The sequence below is a fragment of the Hippichthys cyanospilos genome, chromosome 19, assembly GCF_059441005.1.
Source record: "Hippichthys cyanospilos isolate Australia breed blue-spotted pipefish chromosome 19, RoL_Hcya_1.0, whole genome shotgun sequence".
Taxonomy (NCBI): Eukaryota; Metazoa; Chordata; class Actinopteri; order Syngnathiformes; family Syngnathidae; genus Hippichthys; species Hippichthys cyanospilos.
The window spans coordinates 6871549-6894185 of NC_142387.1; the positions used below are offsets into that span (position 1 = coordinate 6871549).

The following is a 22637-nucleotide window of genomic DNA, read 5'->3' on the forward strand; positions in this document are numbered from 1 at the left end:
TCGGTGCGCTTCGGTTAAAGCCCGACTACCCTCACTGGGAAGCTGGGCACTGGCAAGGAGGATCGGGGGGCCTCGTGGTGGCTGAGAGAAGAGGCGTAGAACTCATCACATATGGCTTCTTTGTAGCACGGTTTCCGTCATCACTTGGGATTGTGGAAGGGTCGTCACTTAGAAATCACCTTGAAGTCGCCCCAAATTTTAATTGACGACTATGGAGATGCAGAGGTGGTCCACAAGGTGGAAAACGAAAAGGTGGCTTATGGATTCCTCTGTAACTGCATTTGTTACGTTAACCCTGGTTCTACAGACTGCTAGTGTCTCAGCAGGTAAGAATACAGGCACCTTTCAAAAGAAAAGTAAACACAGCCGGACCGCCTGAGAGTTGATGATGGAGATTGGGCAGTATCAGATTTAGCCTGACGCTGCATGCGCACTTAATGTTGTTTTATAAAGTCGCACCTGAGGCATGCTAGTGCGCCCTATTGAAAACCCACTTTTTGGTGCGTAATGCTCAATTGAGCGCACGTAGTTGGTTGGATTTTAGCGAGGGCCATTACACGCATGGATGGAACACCTCGCTGAATTAAGTCATCCTCAAGCATTTGGATGTGTTTTTTTAAATTGATATCTCAATCGCAATTGGTGTTAATGTTGTTGATATTTGTCATGTTTGATTGCTTGGCGATTGCTTGGCGATGTGCACACGCGTGTGAATGAGGTGTGTGTTATTCAAATGACTTTTATTTTTGCTGATGTGACCAAATATAGGGAGTTATGAATTGAGAAGTGTAACTTGTTATCAGAACACAAAGCTCCAAAATGTCTGCAGGGGGCTTATTGGCAAGGCAGGTTCACCCTATCACCACACTGGCCTGGTCCACACTGAAGGCCAAGAGCTGGCTCACCCTCCACCCCCACACCCCCACCCCGGTGCCCAGCTCTTCTCAACTTTGCACTTAGATGTTTTTTTTTTTTTTTTTTTTTTGCTTGGCCTACTGGACGATGTGTGTGTCTTGTGTGGGAATGCTTCCCCTCTAAGTAGTGAGCCCTTATTTGATGATGGTCCTTGCTGCACTTCCCTATGATTTCAAAGTCTTCAAAGAGGAGGCATCTATTCAGGGCGAGTTGAATCTCAGGATTCTGAAATATTGGCTTCCTACACAGCGCATTTATGGATAAGTTGTCAAGTTTGCTAGTTTGGTTTAAGTTTGGAGTCAATATTGACTCTGTAGGTGTGAAAATAATAGAATTTAACACATCACTAATATATATATATATATATATATATATATATATATATATATATATATATATTGCCTCCTTTCAGAATTTATTTCAGAATCTGTTTTTTCTGTTTTTATGGAAATGTTATCAGGGCTCTCTACCTTTTGGAGGTCTTCATGACAGTCGGAGCTGTTTCTGCAGGGTGCCCTCTCCATCTAGCAGTGTACTGACACGTTTTCTCAGCCCCCGGGGCGCAGGTTCAGATGTGCATTCCACAAGACAAAGCTAGCATTTTCAGAGTACTCCGCACATAATGTGCTGAAGTGGGGAAACAACGGCTAATCGGCTCCTCATTTTACCTTTCTTGGAGGTGTTACCCAAAACAGTCACGATGTGACTTGAGCATTTGAAAATTATTGGAATTTTTAGATAAGTGAAAATTACATTTGATTTATTTAGCATTTCAAGTAAAACGGATGCCACTTGAAGGTAATAAAATGTGAAAATTTCCTTGGTATAATACCAGCAAGCTGTCTTGTTTGAATAGTCAGGATGGCAGTTTGGAAGTGTAGGGAAGGTAAGAGGGAGAGTGGGTGAGGAGAAAGGGGGCTATGGACAGAGGGACATTCTTGCGGGAGATATTATTAGAGTCTCAGGGAGCTGCAGGTGAAAAGGTCCGCCAGCAATTACTAGCCAGTTTTTGTAAAGATGTAGAGGCTGGAAATGACAGTACTACATTTATGATAGATGATAATGTTGATCGCAGTCAATACACCTGTCATGGGCATGGTATCAAATTGGTCCAAGAGTGATGCGTCATCTCAGCCCTCCCCTTCTCAACGTGTCTAAGATCTGCATACGGATGTCAAGACTTCCTGTCTTGCCATTTGTATTTTTCAGAGAGTCTACCCTGAAACGCCACCTGAGCTCTAGTAGTCGCTATGTGGCCGTGTTTGCCTAGTTTCCAACTCCCCCTTCAATGCAAACTCACACCAGTGCATCAGATGCACTCTTAAAATTTCAGCACACTCTTTGTGCCACCTAAATACTGTAGAGAGGCATTATTGACATTTTCTCAGCACCCAAGTGTGAGGGGTTGCAGCCCTGCCAAATTGCCACATCTGGAATAAGCCAGCAGTGGAGTTTGAACGGAGAGCTACTCCGCAGGAGCTCACAATAACTTCCTCAGTTCACTTTCCAAAGTAAGTAAATAGTACGTCCTCAGTTACGATCTTCAGTGATGACATCCTTCTATTTGACTTGAGCTGGTGTGTTTTGCTTTTGTTCTCGATACTGGGGTGGGATGGTTACTCTTTTGGTTTGAGAATTTGTCTTTTGATCGGCTATCCATCCATTTTCTGTTGAATGTTCTGCTCCAGTATGATTGATCATCAGCTACAGGCTGATTATAATGCCAAGCATAGAGTAGCAATTGATTCCACAACAGTTGTCTCACAGTCAGTTATGCGAATCACGACAATTTGAATGAATTTTTCGATTCACTCGGTTCTAAAATTAGCCAGATTTGGTTAAAAGGAGACTATTTAACTAATTGAATTTTACCCCCAAAATTGTGTTTTTAGCACTCTAAAAACAATTTTATCAAAAATAAATCCAATTTGGGACAAACCAAATTTATTAGGTTTTTTGTTTTAGACAATACATTGGATAGGATCATTTTATTTATGTATTATTTTTTCTTAGCCAAGTTGCATTATTTTTAATCCAAATGTTTTGGGTGTATTTTTTAACCATCATTTTTTACACACTAAAAACAACTGTCAAAAAAAAATCCAATTGGGTCAAAAAGGGGCCAATGAACTTTTTATGTTATTCATTTTGACCAAAACATCGATTAGTTCCATTTTTGACCCAGTTTGGGGTCATTTTTAACCTAAATGTTTTCAAGTGTAATTTTTTTACCAAGATGTTTTAACCTGTGAAAACAGAAAACAAAAATAAATCCAAATTGCATCAAACGGGGACCAACACAAGCTTTTGTGGTTATCCATTTTCCCCCAAAAGTTGGGTCATCCATTTTTTCTTACCCAGTTTGGGTTATCTTTAACTGAACTCTTTTAGATTTTTTTTTAAGCAACATTTTTATTTTACACTCTTAAAAACATTCTGGTAAAACAATAAATCCAAATTGGATCAAAAGGAACAAACCCAACTTTTTAAGTTATTTAATTTACCCCAAACATTCCATGCTGAATTCAATGTGGGTTATTAGTGTAAACAAACAAAAAAGCAAAAAAAAACAATAGTTTTGGTTGGGCCCTTTTTGACCCAATTAGAATTTATGTATGACTAAGTTGTTTTTAGGGTGCAACACATGTTTGCAAAAGAACTATACAGTAAAACATTCCATGCTGAATTCAATGTGGGTTATTAGTGTAAACAAACAAACAAACAAAAAAAAACAATAGTTTTGGTTGGGCCCTTTTTGACCCAATTAGAATTTATTTATGACTAAGTTGTTTTTAGGGTGTAACACATGTTTGCAAAAGAACTATACAGTAAAACAGTTTGGGGTTAAATTCACCCAAATTTTGTCAAAAATGGCATGACTTAATTTTCTGGACTTTCTTATAAATTTTGGTTGGTCCCCTTTTGATACAGTTTGGTTTTATTTTAAACTGTAAAAAATAGTGTGTAAAAAGATTACACTCTAAAACGTTTGGGTCCAAAATAACCCAAATTAAGTAAAAAAGCCAACTTATGGACACATTGAATAATTGATCTGCTCTTGCCCTGATTTGGGTTATTTTTGATCCAGCTATTTTTGGAGTGTTGTAGCCCATTTTCCATCAAAATATTTGCATGTTTAGAATTGGATGGAATCTCTTTGTGACAATGTATTGCATCTGACTAGTTGCTAGGTACAGTTAAGGATCATTTGATGTGCCTGAGTCATGTGCTCAAATCTGCAAAATCTCAAATAAGGATAATGTGCATTGACTATGCCTGATCCCATTCTTTGAGAAGTGCTTGCGGCACCCGTCATATACACCGGGATTAGATTCATGTTGAAACAGGGACTTGTGCCCAAACCACATGCTTGTCTGAAGAGAATAGCAAAGATCCCCTTGTATTCGGTAGTTTAAGGGATTAAACCTGCACATGGTAACCAAAATGAGGGGGGCTTTAGCTTTCCCCTGTACAGTACTATAGTAGTGAGGTGGTTGTTTTTTTTTTTTTTTTTTTTTTGAGTGGGTATGGTGTTTTTCATTGACTTGGGAATTGACTACATTCGAACATAAAAAGTCATTCAGCCGAGAGTGGTTTGCATACGGGTTGGCCTACCAACTTTATGTTTGCACAGAGAGGTTGTTTTGAAGAAGAAGCAGGGTCATAGTGCTTTCACATGAATCTCAGTGGGCATGGCTGTGCCACACAGGATCCTTTATGTGCAGGGCATCAGTTGCAAGAGAATGAAAAACACTCGGAGACTCTTATCCAGGTAAACCTACACTGATGCAAGAATGGAGCTCAGTTGGCACATTGTTTATTTTGCTCTGTGTGCCTTTGCAGTTTTTCAGAAAAAAAAAAAAAAACAGGAGTGAGATGTTTCAGGGTGTTTTTGCCCTCTGAGAAAAGTCTTTATACAATTCATCTGCAACAATGTAACATTTTAAGTGCAGTCTTATGTTAGTGTCTGTGATATTGGCTCAGTGGGACACTGTGCGGGTTTTATGATGTGGTGTAATCATAAAAGACAGCTGCGCTTCACGACGGGATGATGCTTTGCTGATTCTTTCTTTGGTAGTAAAGCGTTGTTTTCATCTCATGACCTTCTCATTATTCCCAATACCACTTCAATGTGTATCAATTTTCAATTATAGATCCACATGGCGGTTATATAACACAAGCAGTCCCAAGACCCTAACAGATGTTTTGTTTGTGTCTTTTAACAGCACAGCAAGTGGATGTGCTAAAAGTATTAGGATTTCAAAATTACCCAGAAGGAGTGACTAAAACATCAGGATTTTGCACAAACCGAAGAGCATCAAAGCCGGACGCTGCTTTCAGAGTGGGCAAGCAGGTCCAGATCAGTGCCCCCACCACGCAGCTATTCCCTGGTAAGATTCACTACTAGTCTTGCAACTCTTTCAGTTACAGTAACTCTTAGTTTCCTGACACTTATTTTCATTCATATACATTTCCCTGTGGTCCATTGTCCATGTTTTAAATTTGTTCACAATTTCAATGTTACATACATATCACAAGATAAACATTTTACAAGTAAATTAGAAACTGTTTTATCTTGTTAATATTCCAACATTTTTTTACACTTTTCACCTTTCAGTGATTCTCTTTCAATTGCTTTAAGAAAACCACAAACGTAATAAACACCATTGAGGGTTTTGCATGTTGCAGTTCATCTTGAACACAGCATTATATATAAAGAATAAACCATAAAAATACACAAATTACTCAATACATTTTTAAAACATTCTGACAAGGCACTTGTAGTAAAAAATAATATATGAGCAAAGTCCAAATACACAACTCAAATTGATAAACTAAAACTAGGAATAAACACAACATGAGAAGAGAAATGTAACTGATGATAACATCAGAGCTAAATTGACAGGATGAAACCAGGGGACTAAATACAAGCAAAATAATGAGACAACAAGATACACCTGGACAAGACAGGTGAATGGCTAGAGGAAGCCGATTGGTTGACAGAACAGGTGGAAACAAAAACCTAATCAGCAAGAAAATACATCAAATAAAGGACAAAAAAATATGAGTCAGAATCGAATAAAAATAAAATTGACACGGCATAGATCATCACACTTTGTGGCGTAAAAAAAAACACCCATAAGAGCAGGGTGTATATTTTGTTTTTTTTTCCCCACTCATCCCCCAAATTATAAATAACTTGTCTTTCCTTCACCATATATGAACTTGGGCAATTGTGGACAAACAAAAAATTTTACGGTTGAGTAAAATTTTGGACTCTGTCTGACTCCCTGGATCTCGTCTCCCTTTAGGTGTTTTCCCTGAGGACTTCTCCATCCTGACCACAGTGCGCCCCAAGTCTGGCCTCCAGTCCTTCCTGCTGTCTATTTACAATGAGCAGGGGGTCCAGCAGCTGGGGATTGAAGTAGGACGCTCACCCGTCTTCCTGTATGAAGATCAGCATGGCAAGCCAGCCCAGGAGGACTATCCTCTCTTCCGTACGCTGAATCTTGCTGATGGAAAGTACGTCAAATCTCGAACGTTATAATCGGACAACATCTGATCAGTGTAAATATGTATGTAAGGGCTGTCCAATTTTATAAATCAATAACAAAAAAAAGACAAAAAAACTCTCATTTAACTATGATCTGTTTACTCCATTTACTTCATGTCAGCTGAATTCTGCTGTCTTTCCATCCGAATTTAGAGGACAGTTAAGACACAAAGAGAGACACAGATGGCCGCTTATGTAATTTCAATTTGTTTTTTACAGAAGGTTGCTCAATGGCTCATTAGAAGAGAAAATGAAAGAAGATTTTAATGTTACAAGCTTCATAGAAAAAAAAAATAGTTGTTGAAAAATGTGGCTAATCATGATTAATCATACAACAATGCAATGAAATATATATAATATATAATATATAATATATAATATATAATATAATATATATAATATATATATATATATATATATATATATATATATATATATATATATATATATATATATATATATATATATATATATATATTCCCTTTGTTTTTCTTTATTTGCGTTATGCAAAGAGTCTCAGACACTTTCTGATCCCCGCTGGTTTGCCTTTTTGAACAATAGCAAGAAACCAATGCTCTTCTTCCCATTGATGCACCTTAGGTGCCCAACACTGGATTATCCATCTCATCGGGGGTTTTTGGGCACAGAGAAAGGTGAGGGACTCTTGATTACAGTGGCACAGCAGGGACTGCAGTGGGCAACCTGACCTCAAGCATGAACTCACTGCCTCTGTTATTTTAGAGGGAGTGCTGGAGGAGGCCGTGCTATACCCCCCCACCCCCTTACCTCTTGGATTACCTCACCCAACCAGCAATGGTGCTTATAACCTTTTAGCATAAAACTGATTATATGCTCCCAGGTTCAGAAATCCTCTCGCTCTCACAAAGAGCTTTGCCTTAGCTGACATGAACCCTTGTGCGGGGATAAAGGGGAATAAATAAACAAAAAGGCTTGTGAGAAATTAATACATTTAGTGGCTATTGTATTGTATGTACCTTACAGTGTTTTTGTGAAGAATCGCATACCGTTCATAGTACTTGATCCGAATCTTTGATGTCGGTGGTCGTCAATGGCTGTGGATGAGCTCTTTGAAGGGACTGCTCGATACAATTTTCTCAAACCCTGCGTGACTTGTCTGAGTTTAAAAATTGCATTTTAGTTCAAATGGCACGGAAACTCAGACTTTTGGAAACAGTGACACATACACACTTGCTTACTTCCTAATTTGGAAAACGATCCTCATTTGGAACAGGAGCCTCCATGTAATGACCCGAAACTATCCTAGCAGTCAAAACATCTTTCATCAAAGACACCATTTTTCAGTCAGTTTTCGGTCAATATCTATACCGTTAGCAGTATAGCTATTATGCTAATTTACTCATTGAGTACACTTGCTATATAATGCAACAGTTTCTCTCATTCGATTCAAAGCCATTGAGGTTAGCCTTCACTTTTCTACCATATAATGTGACAGGTAATCCTTCCGGCTGCACAGCTAAGCCCGGAGAGTGCAGTGCAGCACGTTTATTTTCCTCTAAGCTGTGTTGCTGGAATGTCTGTTTGAGTCTTGTTCAAAAGAAATGAACATTGTGTCTGCACGATTTATGGGAGGAAATCAACTCATACATGATCAGATATGTATCTGTGATTAATGTCTGATGTACTTCGGTTTGAGCTTCATTTGATGCCAAGTCTCATCTTCCACCTCGGAACAATGTTTTGACTGTATGCCTCCTGCTCTGGCGAGGCAGGTCTTCCTGGCTTCTGACACACACTTTCCACAATGTTCACCGTGTCTGTCATGCCGAGTAACCCAGAAGGAGGATTAAGTTTGGAGTTTAATGAGTGTAATCCTGTGTTAAACAAGGCCAAAGTGTGGGGGCAAGAATGTGGTCCATTGCTGCCTGGTATGCAATAGCTCTTAAGCGCGCTGGTAAATGGTCCAAAGTGGAAGAAGTTGTCATACTCACGTGCGGCCCCAGTTAGCCTGTTGTATATCGAGATGTTCCTCACCAAAATAAATTATGTTTGTTGATTGCACATTGAGAACACGTTTTTTGGTTTACTTATTAGATTTTTTTTTTTTCCATACTGATCTTCGATTCCGTTTTTGTTCTTTCGAACAGGTGGCATCGTGTTGCTATAAGTGTTGAGAAAAAGACAGTCACCATCATTGTGGACTGCAAAAAGAAGATCACCAAGCCTCTCCTCAGAAGTGACCAGGCCTCCATCAGCACTAATGGCATTACTGTCTTTGGCACCAGGATCCTTGATGAGGAGTTTTTCCAGGTAAACTTCTTGGTAGCAAGGTTTACATACAACACGTAAATATAGAATGATTTCAAGCTTGTGGCATCCTTTCATTGATAGAATTACATCAATTCCGTTGCCAAAAAGATGTGAGAAATTGACTGTAGTAGGTTGTCTACTTCATAGCTGTCTTACCTAAGCGTGCCAGAGCAGGAATTCTTAATCTTCATTTTTCATAGTTTTGCAAAGGAGCCATTATAACACAATTTAGCATTGTCACCTCATGTTCCAATTAATTTGTCCTTAACTAGAAAATAAATGTGTTCTGCAAAGCATTACATTTGATTTTCTAATACCTGCAGGAATGTTGTTTAAAATCTCAGATTGAAGTGTCGCTATGTACCCCCAGGGTTACTTGTATTAAGATTTGGGCCACTGTTTTCGATATTGCAGCAAAATATGGAGTTTGGTGTTTACTGTTTTGTCTTAAAAGTCACTGTTCATTAGCTTTTGAATGGATGATGTTGTTTTTCAGTATATATATATATATATATATATATATATATATATATATATATATATATATATATGCTTGGCCAAGTGGTTGGCCGCATATGCGTTTGCGATAATGACAAAAGCTGTTGGTAAATTGCTAATCTAAAGTTTGGCTCTACATTATAATGAGAAATACTGTTTGCAGCAATATGTTCAATGCAATTCATTTGTCTAAACACAGTATTATGATTAATATTGTGTTGTGGAATATGAATTAAGTAACAATATCCACATATTTTTATCCATCTCAGGGATTGGCCTTTTTGCCTCTTACTGTCGAATGAAAATGACATCACAGTTGCTCAGGGCTCGGATTATGACCAATCACAGTGCAGCTTGCGAAAGTCACATGATCAAGCAAAGAAAAGGTGACCCGTGATTAGTCTTTACTTAAGCTCTGAGCAACGGTGAAAGGTAGAAAAAAGATGCTGCTTAATTCATATTCTAATAATACAATAATATGCAAAATGCCATCTTAAGGTTAGTGTGTTGCATAGAAGATTATAGTTTGGAAGATTATGGTTAAGAACATTATGAAGTTGACTTCCCCTTTAAGTACTGTTGGGCTGTGTTTCATCAGTTTGAAGCGCTTGTGGATGAAGCGGATAAAGTGAACATCCAATGATGTGTTAACTTAAAACATCTTATTCTTATGTATATTGTGTAGTTTATGATAAAATACAAAAAAATCGCTCTTTAGTGTAAGAAAAATTTAATCCAACTGGCTATTGAGTGTTGTCTTGTGATTTTATATATATATATATATATATATATATATATATATATATATATATATATATATATATATATATATATATATATATATATATATATATATGTGTGTGTGTGTGTATGACAAGAAAGACTTATTGGAGCTGGCCATTAAGCTGTTTATGGAAAGTTGTACAATAACACTGTTATTGTTTTGAATGGAAACGTGTACGTAATTTGAAGTGGGACGTATTATTTAAATCATCTACATAATTTGACGTTTCCTTAGTGTAATAAGGTAAATCAACGTTTTAGTGAATTCTGCATTGAAATTTAGACAATAAACACAATCTATATGTCAGTGGAACAAAAAAAATAGTGTTTTTAGTTTGACACTTCATTTTTTTTCTTTGACAAATAGTTTGACATTTTAGTGTAAACTTTTATTGCATCTTGCTTCCTCACATTAAACTTTTACAGTACACCACAGACAACTATGTATATTATGAGAGAGTTTATCATGTTTGGCTGTCACAGTTTTGGTAACTCTTTTGGGTTATGTGAGGATAGAGGGGTGAAGAAAAATAAAATAATGAAAATGACACCCTTGGCCATCTCCGGTGAGAAGGAAAGGTCACACAAAGGCCATGTTTGCTTATGGGACACTGCTGGATTGTTTATAGGCAGTCATTATTAGGATGCCGTTTATGAAAGAATGGCTTGCATCTTTGTTTCACAAAAAGCCCTACATATGCTCTTTACTTTTATCCCAATCAAAAAAAATAAAGATCAGGCATTTTTAAAAAAATAATTTTTTTAATGAACAGATATACAGTGCTGTTCTTGAATATCCCTGTCAGTTTTGATTAGCTTTACGAGCGGTCCCTGAAGGCTGCATCTGTATAACAGTGTGTGTAGTCAGAGGCCGACAAAGTGGACGCGCTGAAAATAGGAGCCATAAGTCCACCAGCAGGGTCTTCGCTGTGTGGTTTTTGGAACAGGTTTCCTGTCTGTTCTCTGTCCCTGCTCTTTGCTCAAATCCACCGGGCCCTTTGCATGCTGGGATGTAAAGGGGAAGGAAATACCAAAGTCTTAAGCATACACACGCTTACAATGAGAAAATAAACAGTCAAACTAGTTTGCTCGAAGTATTTTTTGTGTGTCTGAGCCACAGTGACGCTTTATTTTCAATGACAAGTGAATACGGAATAGCCAGACTAGCGTCCCTCGTTTTGTACTCTCCATCAAATAACATGAAACATTCAAATTTAAACTGACTTTTTTTTTTTAAACTGCCATGTATTTTGCATAGTCGTTTATTCATGCCATATCTGGCCCAGGTTTGAGGTGACCACCTTTGGAAAGGAATCCGCTTGAGATGAATGGAAGTCTTTCATTCCCCCCCATCACTTCCTCATCTCCTCCCCTCCCTGTGTATTCTGCCCCTTCCCTCCACCACCGCCTCTCTCCCCACCTTGAGGCCTCCTCACCACGCCAAAGCAATGAGACCACCTATTCATGCAAGGGTGACATTACTTGGCTGAACTGAAGACATTAGTATACATACCTGCCTGTTCCTTCGTTTCCTGGTTAGAACACACTGATCTTTGCTCTCAGTGGCAGGAATAGATATCAAATAGGTGTTCCATTTCACTGAGTCTGTCACCTGTATTAAGTCTGGTGACTTGGCTAAGCGTATGTTTTCTTTTTATAATTCATCCAATTTCAAAAGCCGCTTATCCTCAGTGGGGTCACTGTCTTGCTGGTGCCGATCCCAGCTGACGCCCTGAATTGCTTGCCGGCCTCTCGACTCTAGAGTGTCCAATACAACTGCCATGCATGTTTTTGGAGTGAGGAGAGAACCCGTGCAGGCATGGGGAGAGCATGCAAAATCCACACAGACAGGCCAGAGCAAGCTGGAATTGAACTCGGGCCTCTCAAATGTGAGGTGGTGTCAACCACTGCCACTCTGCTGCTACCTTTTACTTTTTAGTATTATTTTAGTAGTATATATATATATATATATATATATATATATATATATATATATATATATATATATATATATATATATATATATATATATATATATATATATATATATATATATTATTTACATATTTTTCTATGCAGTATTTTATATTATTATTATTACGTGTGGTAGACAGGCAGTCAAATACTACATTCCTCCAAATTGTGTTGAAGATGCTATAATTAAAACATTACATAATTGGGAAGTACTTTTTATGTATTGCACAATAATCAATTTTCTCTTGTAGCATGGAGTATATTTATAAGAATTGATAAAGTAATAATAACCTTCTCCAAATATCATTTGCATGATTGTTAGTGACCATGTTGTGTTATGTTTGTGTGGGTGTGTTTGTATGCGGGGGTGTGCGCGTGTGTGTCTGTTGACCTTTTAAAGTTCTTGGCTAATTGTTGTACAGAGATGTCTAATTATAGCTGTCTACGGTCGGACAAAGGGAAGGTTGCCCTTGGCTGACATCTAACGTAGCCTGAGGCAAGGTTACGTCAAAGCATGTTTTTTTTTTTTTTTTTTTTTTGAGGGTTGGGGGATCATAGAGCCTTTTTAAGACATTAGTTGCAACTGACAATGGCCAATTCTAACACCTTTGACTTGTGCCCTGTTTATTTATATCCATGGTGCCTTGTTGTCATTGAGAGTTTAAAAAGCAAAAAAAAAAAAAAAACGCAAAAAAAAAAAGAAAAGAAAAAGTGCTATGCCAGCCGTGTCTGATTTGTTTAATCTTGGAACTACATTAGTAGTAGTATCCCTGGGCGTATTTTATTTTGTGCCCCCTGAAGATTGAACGGGAAACTTTTTTTTTTTTTTCTGGCTCATATGGAAAAATTGTAACTATTGACAATGTGCTAAAATAAAACAGAACAAAGGCATACAATGTTTTGCGAGGGTGTATCTTGACACTATTTGCCAATACGTTGCTTCATATTCCAATTAATTTTCTTTTAATTTAAAAAGAAAAATCTACTGATCATTCAAAAGATTAAAACGTTTTCAGTTAGATTTGCTGATAGCTGTGTTAAGTCAGCGCAACAGGATAATTGGACACCCACACAGACCGAAGTCTCTCAATTCCAGAAATGTTTATTAATAAAAGGCCCACGCAACACGTGGAAACAAAAACACAAAAATCTAACGTTCAACTGAAACCAAAAAACATGACACCCAGGAAAAATGAGCATGTAAAGAATTCTCACCCGAAAGATGGAAGCGGAGCCAAAAGGGGAAACGAGGCAAAGTAACAACACAAAGAATACACAAAAACTCTCGGACTATAAAAGTAGCAACAAAGACAAAAACTAGACAGCAAAAGCAGAAAAAACGGGAGGAATACGAGCATGGAAAAGCACAGCCAGTGGCATGGAATAATCCAGTGTCTTCCCCTGCTTCAGCCGCACCTGATAAAGCCCATGATGACAAATGAATGTCAGGTGTGCAGTATGTGGCTCCGCTCACGGTCTCTGCTACTGCAGACAAACAAAAAAACAAAACAGTAAGGCGGATACATGATAACCTGCAAAGACCATGTTAAAACACAAGCAAAATTGCTTGATGTTCCAATTAATTTGCTCTCAATTTGAAAATATAAATATAATGTTGCCATCCCAACATTAACAAGCATTAAATTAGATTTGCTGATACCCAGGGAAACCTTGACAAAATGTCATGTGTGTTATTTCCAAGCCAAATAGAACAGGATCACAACTATTAAAGTAGATCTTTATTTGCTGTATAGCAGTGCACCAGTGTGCATTTCCGTTTTATGGAATTAGGTGCCATACTGTTTAATTTTCATAGAGGTTCCAGGCTGTCAACACAAACGCTACTAAGAGTGCATCATATAAAAACCGTGTGTTTATAAAGAGTTGCAAATGAGGTTCACAAGTCTTTGCTGTTGAGCAAGACCCCATTTCAACCCTTTTCTCATTGACCTTTTGTCCTGTAGTCATTAACAACTCAGCCCCATGAGATGGTTTCTATGCAGTACTTTGCAATGCTTTAGCCAGGAGGGGCATATTTTCCGAGATCTGGTATTACTCCAAGTTGCCCAAGGCTTTTATCTCAGCAGTCCACCATGGAAGACAGACCCGAAGCCTCGGCATAACCCTCCGCAGGTGTTAACCCTGCACAAAACATCTTTTGCCATGGCAGCTGCTCTTGTTTAAAACCGCTGCCTGCCTGTCTGTCTCCTGGCTTCTCTTGGTGTTCCCCCCTCCTGAGTTGGCAGTTTTTAACTTGCCTGTACTTGATCTTGTGAATTGGCCCACATTTGCCAAATGGCACGGCTACAATGTTATTTTTCCCTGGAAAGAAAGGTCATTGTAGCCAATGAATTTCCAAGAAGCAAGAAGAGTAGGAGTGTATTTTTTTTTTTTTTTTTTTTTCCTGCTTGTTGTCTTCACTTCACTTTAATTGTGAAAAATAAATCAATGGAATTATTCAATTGTAATAAAATAGAAGGTTTAACGTCATGTTTCCACGGTGTATTTGTGTGCAAAGGGGTGGCTCACAGATGTAGACTAATTAGAAGTGACTCCAGGCCAGGTTCAAGCATTCACTGTTGGTCTTAGGGTGACACATGAGGTAATACATGTCAACTTGAGTCAGGGCAAAGCTTGATCTATCCTTTCCTTTCCAGTTTTCACAAACACACCTCAAGATGGCGAGAGCTTGTCATACTCGCTCTTGAGTTTTTATTAGTCATGTATCGGTTTAGTCCCTTCAAATGGCGCATACTTTTATTTTTAACAAGAAAATGAGATTAGTCATTGATGAAACAATTATTTGGATGGCATATATTTTCGTTATTAACCCACTCCGTGCCAGCTTTTTCCAACCCCCATATACCCTAGTGTATCTATTTAGAAACTACTTTAAATAAGTACCTGGTACTGGATGTTTGTACTCCATAAAGGCACATAAAAACGTCTTTGAGATTGATGGAGTTAAATGCATCAATGATTTGTTTTGTTTTCACTCAATGTGTATGCTATGTGTGACAATTTGATGCACAAATATGTCTGTCCTGTTTAATATAGCATGAGCTACATACTGTCACTGTGCAGAGGCAGGTTTGGTAATTGGCTCAATGGTCATGGTCAAAACACCTTGTCGCTCAAGACACACACTTTTAGAGATTTTTCAAATGACCATGTGTTACTTGGTACAAAAAGTAGTCAGTATTGATGTTAGTTGCTGCTAGGCTCCATCAGAATGGTGTTTTTTATTGTCCTTAAAATAAAAAGATGTCTTGTGAAAAAAGTGAGGTTATGTTCATATTACACTAACTGTTGTGGCATTATGTAACAAATTATGGAAATTCCTTTGATTTTTTTTGTCATAAAAGAATCAAAGGGAAAAAAAACACGAAGGAGCTGAAATTTCCAGCAGATGACTAAAACATGTAAAATTTAAAAAGGCAATGATTCTGACATTTCTATGTGATTGCAGCTGGACATGTGAGATTTTGTGTTCACAATTAATCATTGTCCAAATTTTGGAGCATATAAAACCATTATAATTACAATTTTTTAGATACATTTTAATACAATTTATGACATTGATTTTCCTGTGATTTTTGCTTTATTCCGTTGAGCGGCACTCAAACTATGTTACCAAATATAAAATTATTTGTTGACTTTTGTTTCATCTCAAGACAGTAGGTGACACAGACTACAAACATAAGGTCATATCATTTTTCAATATTTTTGTGCGTGTTAATAAAATTAACCAACGTATGTATGGATAGAACTTGATTCCACTGAACAATTTGAGTGGTTGAAGAAAAAAGTATTCATAAATAATTTGAATTATTACACCTTTAAAAGCATTTACAAAATTAACAAAAAAGTGCAACGTGTATACAGTAGTGTGTGCCTAAGCGTAAATCCATTGATGCAGAATAAGAATATTTGGCATTGAATTGCCCGACAATGCAGTCAGCAGGCAAATATGTTTTTGTAAACACAGTTTGTTTTGATTTTGTGGCAGTTATCCCTAAAATGGCCAGTACCTTAATAGCTGCATCTTAAGAAATCCAGTCCTTTTTAAAAACAGCTTTACACTGAACGAAAGGCATCCAATGAGGAATCTTGAGCCTTGAACTGAAACGGTCCATGATGTTGATGGATGGTTGAACAAAGAGATTTTCAAGGGGCTCTGCAAGTCTTAGCAAATGGATGTTTATATGAAGGTACATGTTCAGGATCCATAGATCACATTTTTTATGCAGGGGGAATACATGCTCACATTCTCCTGGCAAGTTACAGCCCGCTTCACTCCTCTCATGTTTGACTGCCAATCATCTAGTTGGCCCATTGACACCAAGATTTGCTCAAGGTTTGCAAATAGCATGCCACATTTAACTCTTGAGGAATCATATTTGATGAACATTTAAACCCTTATGAATCATCATTGGTCCATGTTATAAAAGTATCGAAACAAAAAATACAATAATACACTATAGATCTGAGTTGAGTTATGAAGTTGTAAAAAAAGTGTTTTTATTCAGTTGTCAAAAAATTCTACAGTTTTTTAGGCATAAACAAAATATATGTATTTTCCCCAAAAAAAGTTTCCAAGTCGAATAATTGCGATGATTGGATTAGGTCCTTTGGTAGGTCAATAATTCATAAAATCAATTATCCGAATACCTTTTTAATTTTGGTACAATCCTCGTGTTTTCAAAAAAATAAGGAACAGTATCATAAATGGTCCCCATAAAACAATGAAGTATCATATCAATAATCAATATATATTTACAAGGTTTGTATTTATGTTGTTTTCGTCAGAACAAATACTGTGCTTTTTCAAGAAAATAACAGAAAATATGTATTTTGTCGCCCCCACAAAAAGTTTCAAAGTCGATGATTTTAGTACAGTTTTAATTTCCTAGCAATGACAACGTTTAAAGCATGAATCATCCCAGCTATAAAACCGATTTTTTTTTTGTTTTTAACTAACTTTGGGTCATTGTATTCCACATCATTCTGGCAGCATTTTAGCCAAGTAATGGCATACTCCTGGTAGTGTGATAACTCAGTGCTCATACCATGTTAAACTCTGACATTTTGTCACCATCTGAGTGGAATCCCAGCTTCCTAGTGTCTTCTGTCAATGTTTTCCCTTTGAGGTGAAATGCCCTTGATGTAAAGATCAAAGGATTGGACAAAATACCGCACAAGATTCACACTCACACTTTAAACTGATGAGAGAAGCTGCAACTTAGCTAGTTGCCATGATCAAAGTATCCGTGTCATGTGTTTATTTGCATATTCTTGCTTTTGATTTGAGGACACTCACCTTTTAGTTTATATAATTTCATCATACTGTGCATGCCAAATTTTATTCATATTTAAACAACAGTTGAATAAACTCCATGCCCCTTCTGAGCACCGCCCTAAAATGATTGGATCGCAAAAGCATGCGAGGAGAAAAAAGAACACAGCTTGCAGTGTATGTATCAAAAATGTAATTACTGCTGGAGCAACTATTTGAAAATAAGTTAGGAGAAGACAAAGAAGATTTGAGTTTTACATTAACATTTTTGACGTTTCTACCCATCAATGGCAATGAATGAATAACTCCTACGGGCAGTTCAGGTAATAACAGTATAATAATAGATTTTGCCAGTTGCCCCAGTGTATATAGGAAATCCTTTCTTCATTATCGTCTGCTGATTACATCATTATAGCGTATATTTATAAAAGTTCTTGTGTTAAGCCTCCTGTGCAAATAATAATAGGTTCCCAATGCCTCAAATTCCAAGTTGAGAAGTCTATGTGTCCCTGTGTGGACCTAGTTTTTTTTTTTTTAATTATTATTACACAGGGGCTTCTGTTTATACTGCCAGACTCCATAAGCGTAAAGGTCCAGTGAGATGTCGCCTAGAATTTTTAATGATACCACCCAACCCAAGTCCATGGGCAAGATGAGACCCGAGATCACTCATCACTGAAGATTTAGTCTCGTCCTGTCTTGCCTGTGTTGTCATTTGTTAAGTAAACACTTTCATGAGCTAACCTGATTATATTTTTTCTGCTTTCCACAGGGTGACATCCAACAACTTCTGATTGTTGCTGATTCCAAAGCAGCCTACGACTACTGTGAACATTACAGCCCAGACTGTGACACCCCCCATGGTGAATCCCTGCAGGCCCAGCAGCCTCAGGAAGAGGTCAGCCAATCAGGGAGGGTGGGAGAGGTTCTGCAATGTACTTCTTTAAGTTCCTAATTTGTTTTTATACTCCAGTGAAGACACTTTTATTTTCAACATGTTTTTTTTCAGCATCCACACGTTTCACTTCAACAGAAACAAAATCTTACATATATGCCTATACCTGGATTAAGGTGTTTCCAGATGTGCTTAAATAGGCTGAGATGTGAACAACTGTGCGGTATCTGAAGTCAGTCTGGAAAGCTGTGTTAACGGCATTGTTAAAATGTTAAGAGAGGACCGGCTTCATATTTCATATCATCATAAAGAATCATTTGGTTTCAAAACAGATTACACGATAGGTCTTCCGAACTGTTTAATCATTATTTTTTTTTCCTCCTTAATGGCCTTTATATGCTTAAGGACGCGCAAAAAAACGTAATAATCGTATTTCTCCAAGTACAAGTCGAGTTTTTTCTTTCCCTTATTTTTAACACTCATATTAGGGGGGTCGACTTATAACCACATAACTCAAAACAGACCAATTTTTTCCACATATTTGTGTTTTAATAACATTAATTTGAATGTGAAATAAGTAACATCTTTAGAGCGTTTGCACAGAACATAGAAAAAATATACTTTCGTCAAGCATCGCCTAATTGCCTCTTTAGGCACAAGGCTGCATGGATAACGTTTTCGGCGGACTTTGACACATTATGAGAAGGAAAAGACTAGTTGAATTGTCTCCTAGAGCCCTTAGATGTGTGCTTGAGCAAGCCGGCATGAATGTCGGCAACTGGGGGGAGAAACAGTGAAGGGCAACCTTCCATGCTCCGATCTCATAGCAGTCGTCACTTGAGTAAAAAACATCCCAAGTAAAATGATTAGTAAATCATCTCTGAAGACCTCCATTTCAAACGAATTGGTCCGGGAGTTAAATGGAAGGACCTATTCGGTGTGTCAGATAGTTATGGTATTGTATTATTATATATCCAGCTGTGTTGAAAATAAATAAATAAATAAAGCATTTAAAGAAAATTCATTTTATTGTTGTAACATTAGTTTCAGCAATTGCGTCTACATGCATGTGCACATTGCCTCGCACTTGTAACAACAGTTGTACGTACTTGGAGAAATATGGAAACCAAGTTAATCTTAATCTTTATATCTATGGGTGAAATGACCAAGCAGAAAACATTTGTAGTGGATTTTATTTTTTAACCCTCATTGTAGGTTCATAGACATATACATTGAATTGGAACACAATCAATGAACTGCACTTATTTGCCCATATTTTGCCCATAGATGGTTCAATATGTACACTAAACACAAGTACTTAAGATCAATTGGAATGTATATTTTTGAGCAACATTAACTTGTGTTTACTGTATAAAAAGCAAACTGCTAGTACTTAATGACTTTGGCAGATAATTGAGTGAATTTATTGAGGATTTGAATGCTCCTCTTCAACCCATCTTTCATTGAGTTGACCTTAAATGCCCTTAAGCATGTAATTATGTGCTTTCTTTGGGAAAGTTCCATTACAATGTGCCTAAAAAATGCAGCTTGTACATATGACTTTGAAGTTTGGCTTTTTGTATTCCTCCACTTTATGAGCTTTTAAACATCCCATCTGTTAGCATGTTTGGAGGCTAATAACAGCAAAACGTGTTTCTGTACTCCGCTCATATGCTCGCCACATTCAAGCCGCTACCTTATTCAGTAACACTTGATTTTCATTATTGTGTGAAGGTGGAACCTTCACACATATGTTATTGTGCTCGGCCATTTTCTTTATTATTGTGTGAAGGTGGAACCTTCACACATATGTTATTGTGCTCGGCCATTTTCTTTATTATTATTATTATTATTATTCTTATTCTGCCTGTTTTTCGACGGGTTTCAGCTCATTCCCAGTTTATCCGATTCACACCGTTCCAATTTCACATTATTCCAGTAAAGCGCCCGAAGGGCGTTTCCATTTTTGGAATTCCAAGTATTCACAGTTTTCCCAGAATTCCCGGTTTTCCACCCCAAAAAGTCCCATTGACTAACATTGGGTCATATTTTGTTTCATTATTACAGCTCTCCCTTTTCATATTTTCAATATTTAACTTATTCATCTCGTTATAGGGATCCTTCCTATCATTCCAGTAATTAATACATTCCAATATTTTCCCATAATTCCATATTTTTCATCCTTCAAATATTCATAGTTCATTTCCAATGGGAGGGCTTCCCATTCATTCCCAATGGGAGATTAAACATTTCACATTTTGAGCTTTCCTATTTCATATTCATAACATTTAACTCATACATTTCGCCTGTTGGCTCATTCCCACTATTGTAACAATTAATAATTTTCAATATTTTCCCATAATTACATATTTTTCATGTATAACAATTCATAATTCATTCCCAGTGGCGGACTTAACATTTTTTATTTAAAGCTTCTCCACTTCACACTCACATTAATCAGTTAATACATTCCCCAATTTGAATACTACTCATATTCACACCTTCCAGTAATTCATAACTATTTTCATATTTTTACCCATAATTCCTCATTCCCATTTTCCTCATCCAAAACTTTGTAACCTTCTATCTTGGCCATTCCTGCTCCGATTCCCACCGTTCCAACTTTAATGGATTCCCCCAATTCCCACCATTTCATTTGTGTATCCCCTTTCCTCTTCCCATGATTCAAAAATTACCCACAATTCCACTTTATCAGTTTTTCCCCTCTATCTTTTCCATTCTTTATCCGATTCTGACCATTCCAACTTTAATCAATTCCCCCAATGCCCGCCACTCCATTTTTACCCACAATTCAAAAATTACCCATAATTCCACTTTTTCAGTTTTTCCCTTCTATCTTTGCCATTCTTCATCCGATTCTGACCGTTCCAACTTTCATCAATTCCCCCGATGCCCGCCACTCCATTTTTACCCACAATTCTAAAATTACCCATAATTCCACTTTTTCAGTTTTTCCCTTCTATCTTTGCCATTCTTCATCCAATTGCGACCGTTCCAACTTGAATCAATTCCCCCAATTCCCGCCATTACATGGTGGTATCTATTTTCTTCTTACCTGAATTAAAAAATTACCCACAATTCCACTTTTTCAGTTTTTCCCTTCTATCTTTTCCATTCTTCATCCGATTGTGACCGTTCCAACATTAATCAATTCCCCTGATGCCCGCCACTCCATTTTTACCCACAATTCAAAAATTACCCATAATTCCACTTTTTCAGTTTTTCCCTTCTATCTTTGCCATTCTTCATCCGATTCTGACCGTTCCAACTTTCATCAATTCCCCCGATGCCCGCCACTCCATTTTTACCCACAATTCAAAAATTACCCATAATTCCACTTTTTCAGTTTTTCCCTTCTATCTTTGCCATTCTTCATCCGATTCTGACCGTTCCAACTTTAATCAATTCCCCCAATGCCCGCCACTCCATTTTTACCCACAATTCAAAAATTACCCATAATTCCACTTTTTCAGTTTTTCCCTTCTATCTTCACCATTCTTCATCCGATTTTTACCGTTCTAACTTTAATCCATTCTCCCAATGCCCGCCACTCCATTTTTACTCACAATTCAAAAATTTCCCACAATTCCACTTTTTCAGTTTTTCCCTTCTACCTTTGCCATTCTTCATCCGATTGCGACCGTTCCAAGTTTAATCGATTCATCCAATTCCCCCCATTCAATGGTAGTTTGAATTTTCTTCTTTCCAGAGTTCAAAAATTACCCACAATTCCACTTTTTTAGTTTATCACTTTTATCTTTGTCATTCTTCATCCGATTCGGACCGTTCCAACTTTAATCAATTCCCCCAATTCCCACCATTCCACATCATTCAACACCTTTGCCTTCAGAGGTTACACCTTCACACGCAATTTCTTCAGAAATTGCAAATATTCTAGTTATTATTATTATTATTATTCTTATTCTGCCTGTTTTTCGACGGATTTCAGCTCATTCCCAGTTTATCCGATTCACACCGTTCCAATTTCACATTATTCCAGTAAAGCGCCCGAAGGGCGTTTCCATTTTTGGAATTCCAAGTATTCACAGTTTTCCCAGAATTCCCGGTTTTCCACCCCAAAAAGTCCCATTGACTAACATTGGGTCATATTTTGTTTCATTATTACAGCTCTCCCTTTTCATATTTTCAATATTTAACTTATTCATCTCGTTATAGGGATCCTTCCTATCATTCCAGTAATTAATACATTCCAATATTTTCCCATAATTCCATATTTTTCATCCTTCAAATATTCATAATTCATTTCCAATGGGAGGGCTTCCCATTCATTCCCAATGGGAGATTAAACATTTCACATTTTGAGCTTTCCTATTTCATATTCATAACATTTAACTCATACATTTCGCCTGTTGGCTCATTCCCACTATTGTAACAATTAATAATTTTCAATA

General features: G+C 37.3%; 1 protein-coding gene across 2 annotated transcripts in view; it reads left to right on the plus strand.

Annotated features, from left to right (window-relative positions):
• The window catches only part of col11a1a (collagen, type XI, alpha 1a), a 67459-nt gene continuing 44822 nt past the window's right edge, over nt 1-22637 (plus strand). For both annotated transcript variants that reach the window (XM_088402113.1, XM_088402114.1), the window contains exons 1-5: nt 1-326; nt 5142-5306; nt 6228-6438; nt 8596-8758; nt 18082-18207. In XM_088402113.1, coding sequence (XP_088258239.1) covers nt 212-326; nt 5142-5306; nt 6228-6438; nt 8596-8758; nt 18082-18207 — 780 coding nt within the window. In that variant the 5' untranslated portion in view covers nt 1-211. The remainder of the gene's footprint in view (nt 327-5141; nt 5307-6227; nt 6439-8595; nt 8759-18081; nt 18208-22637) is intronic.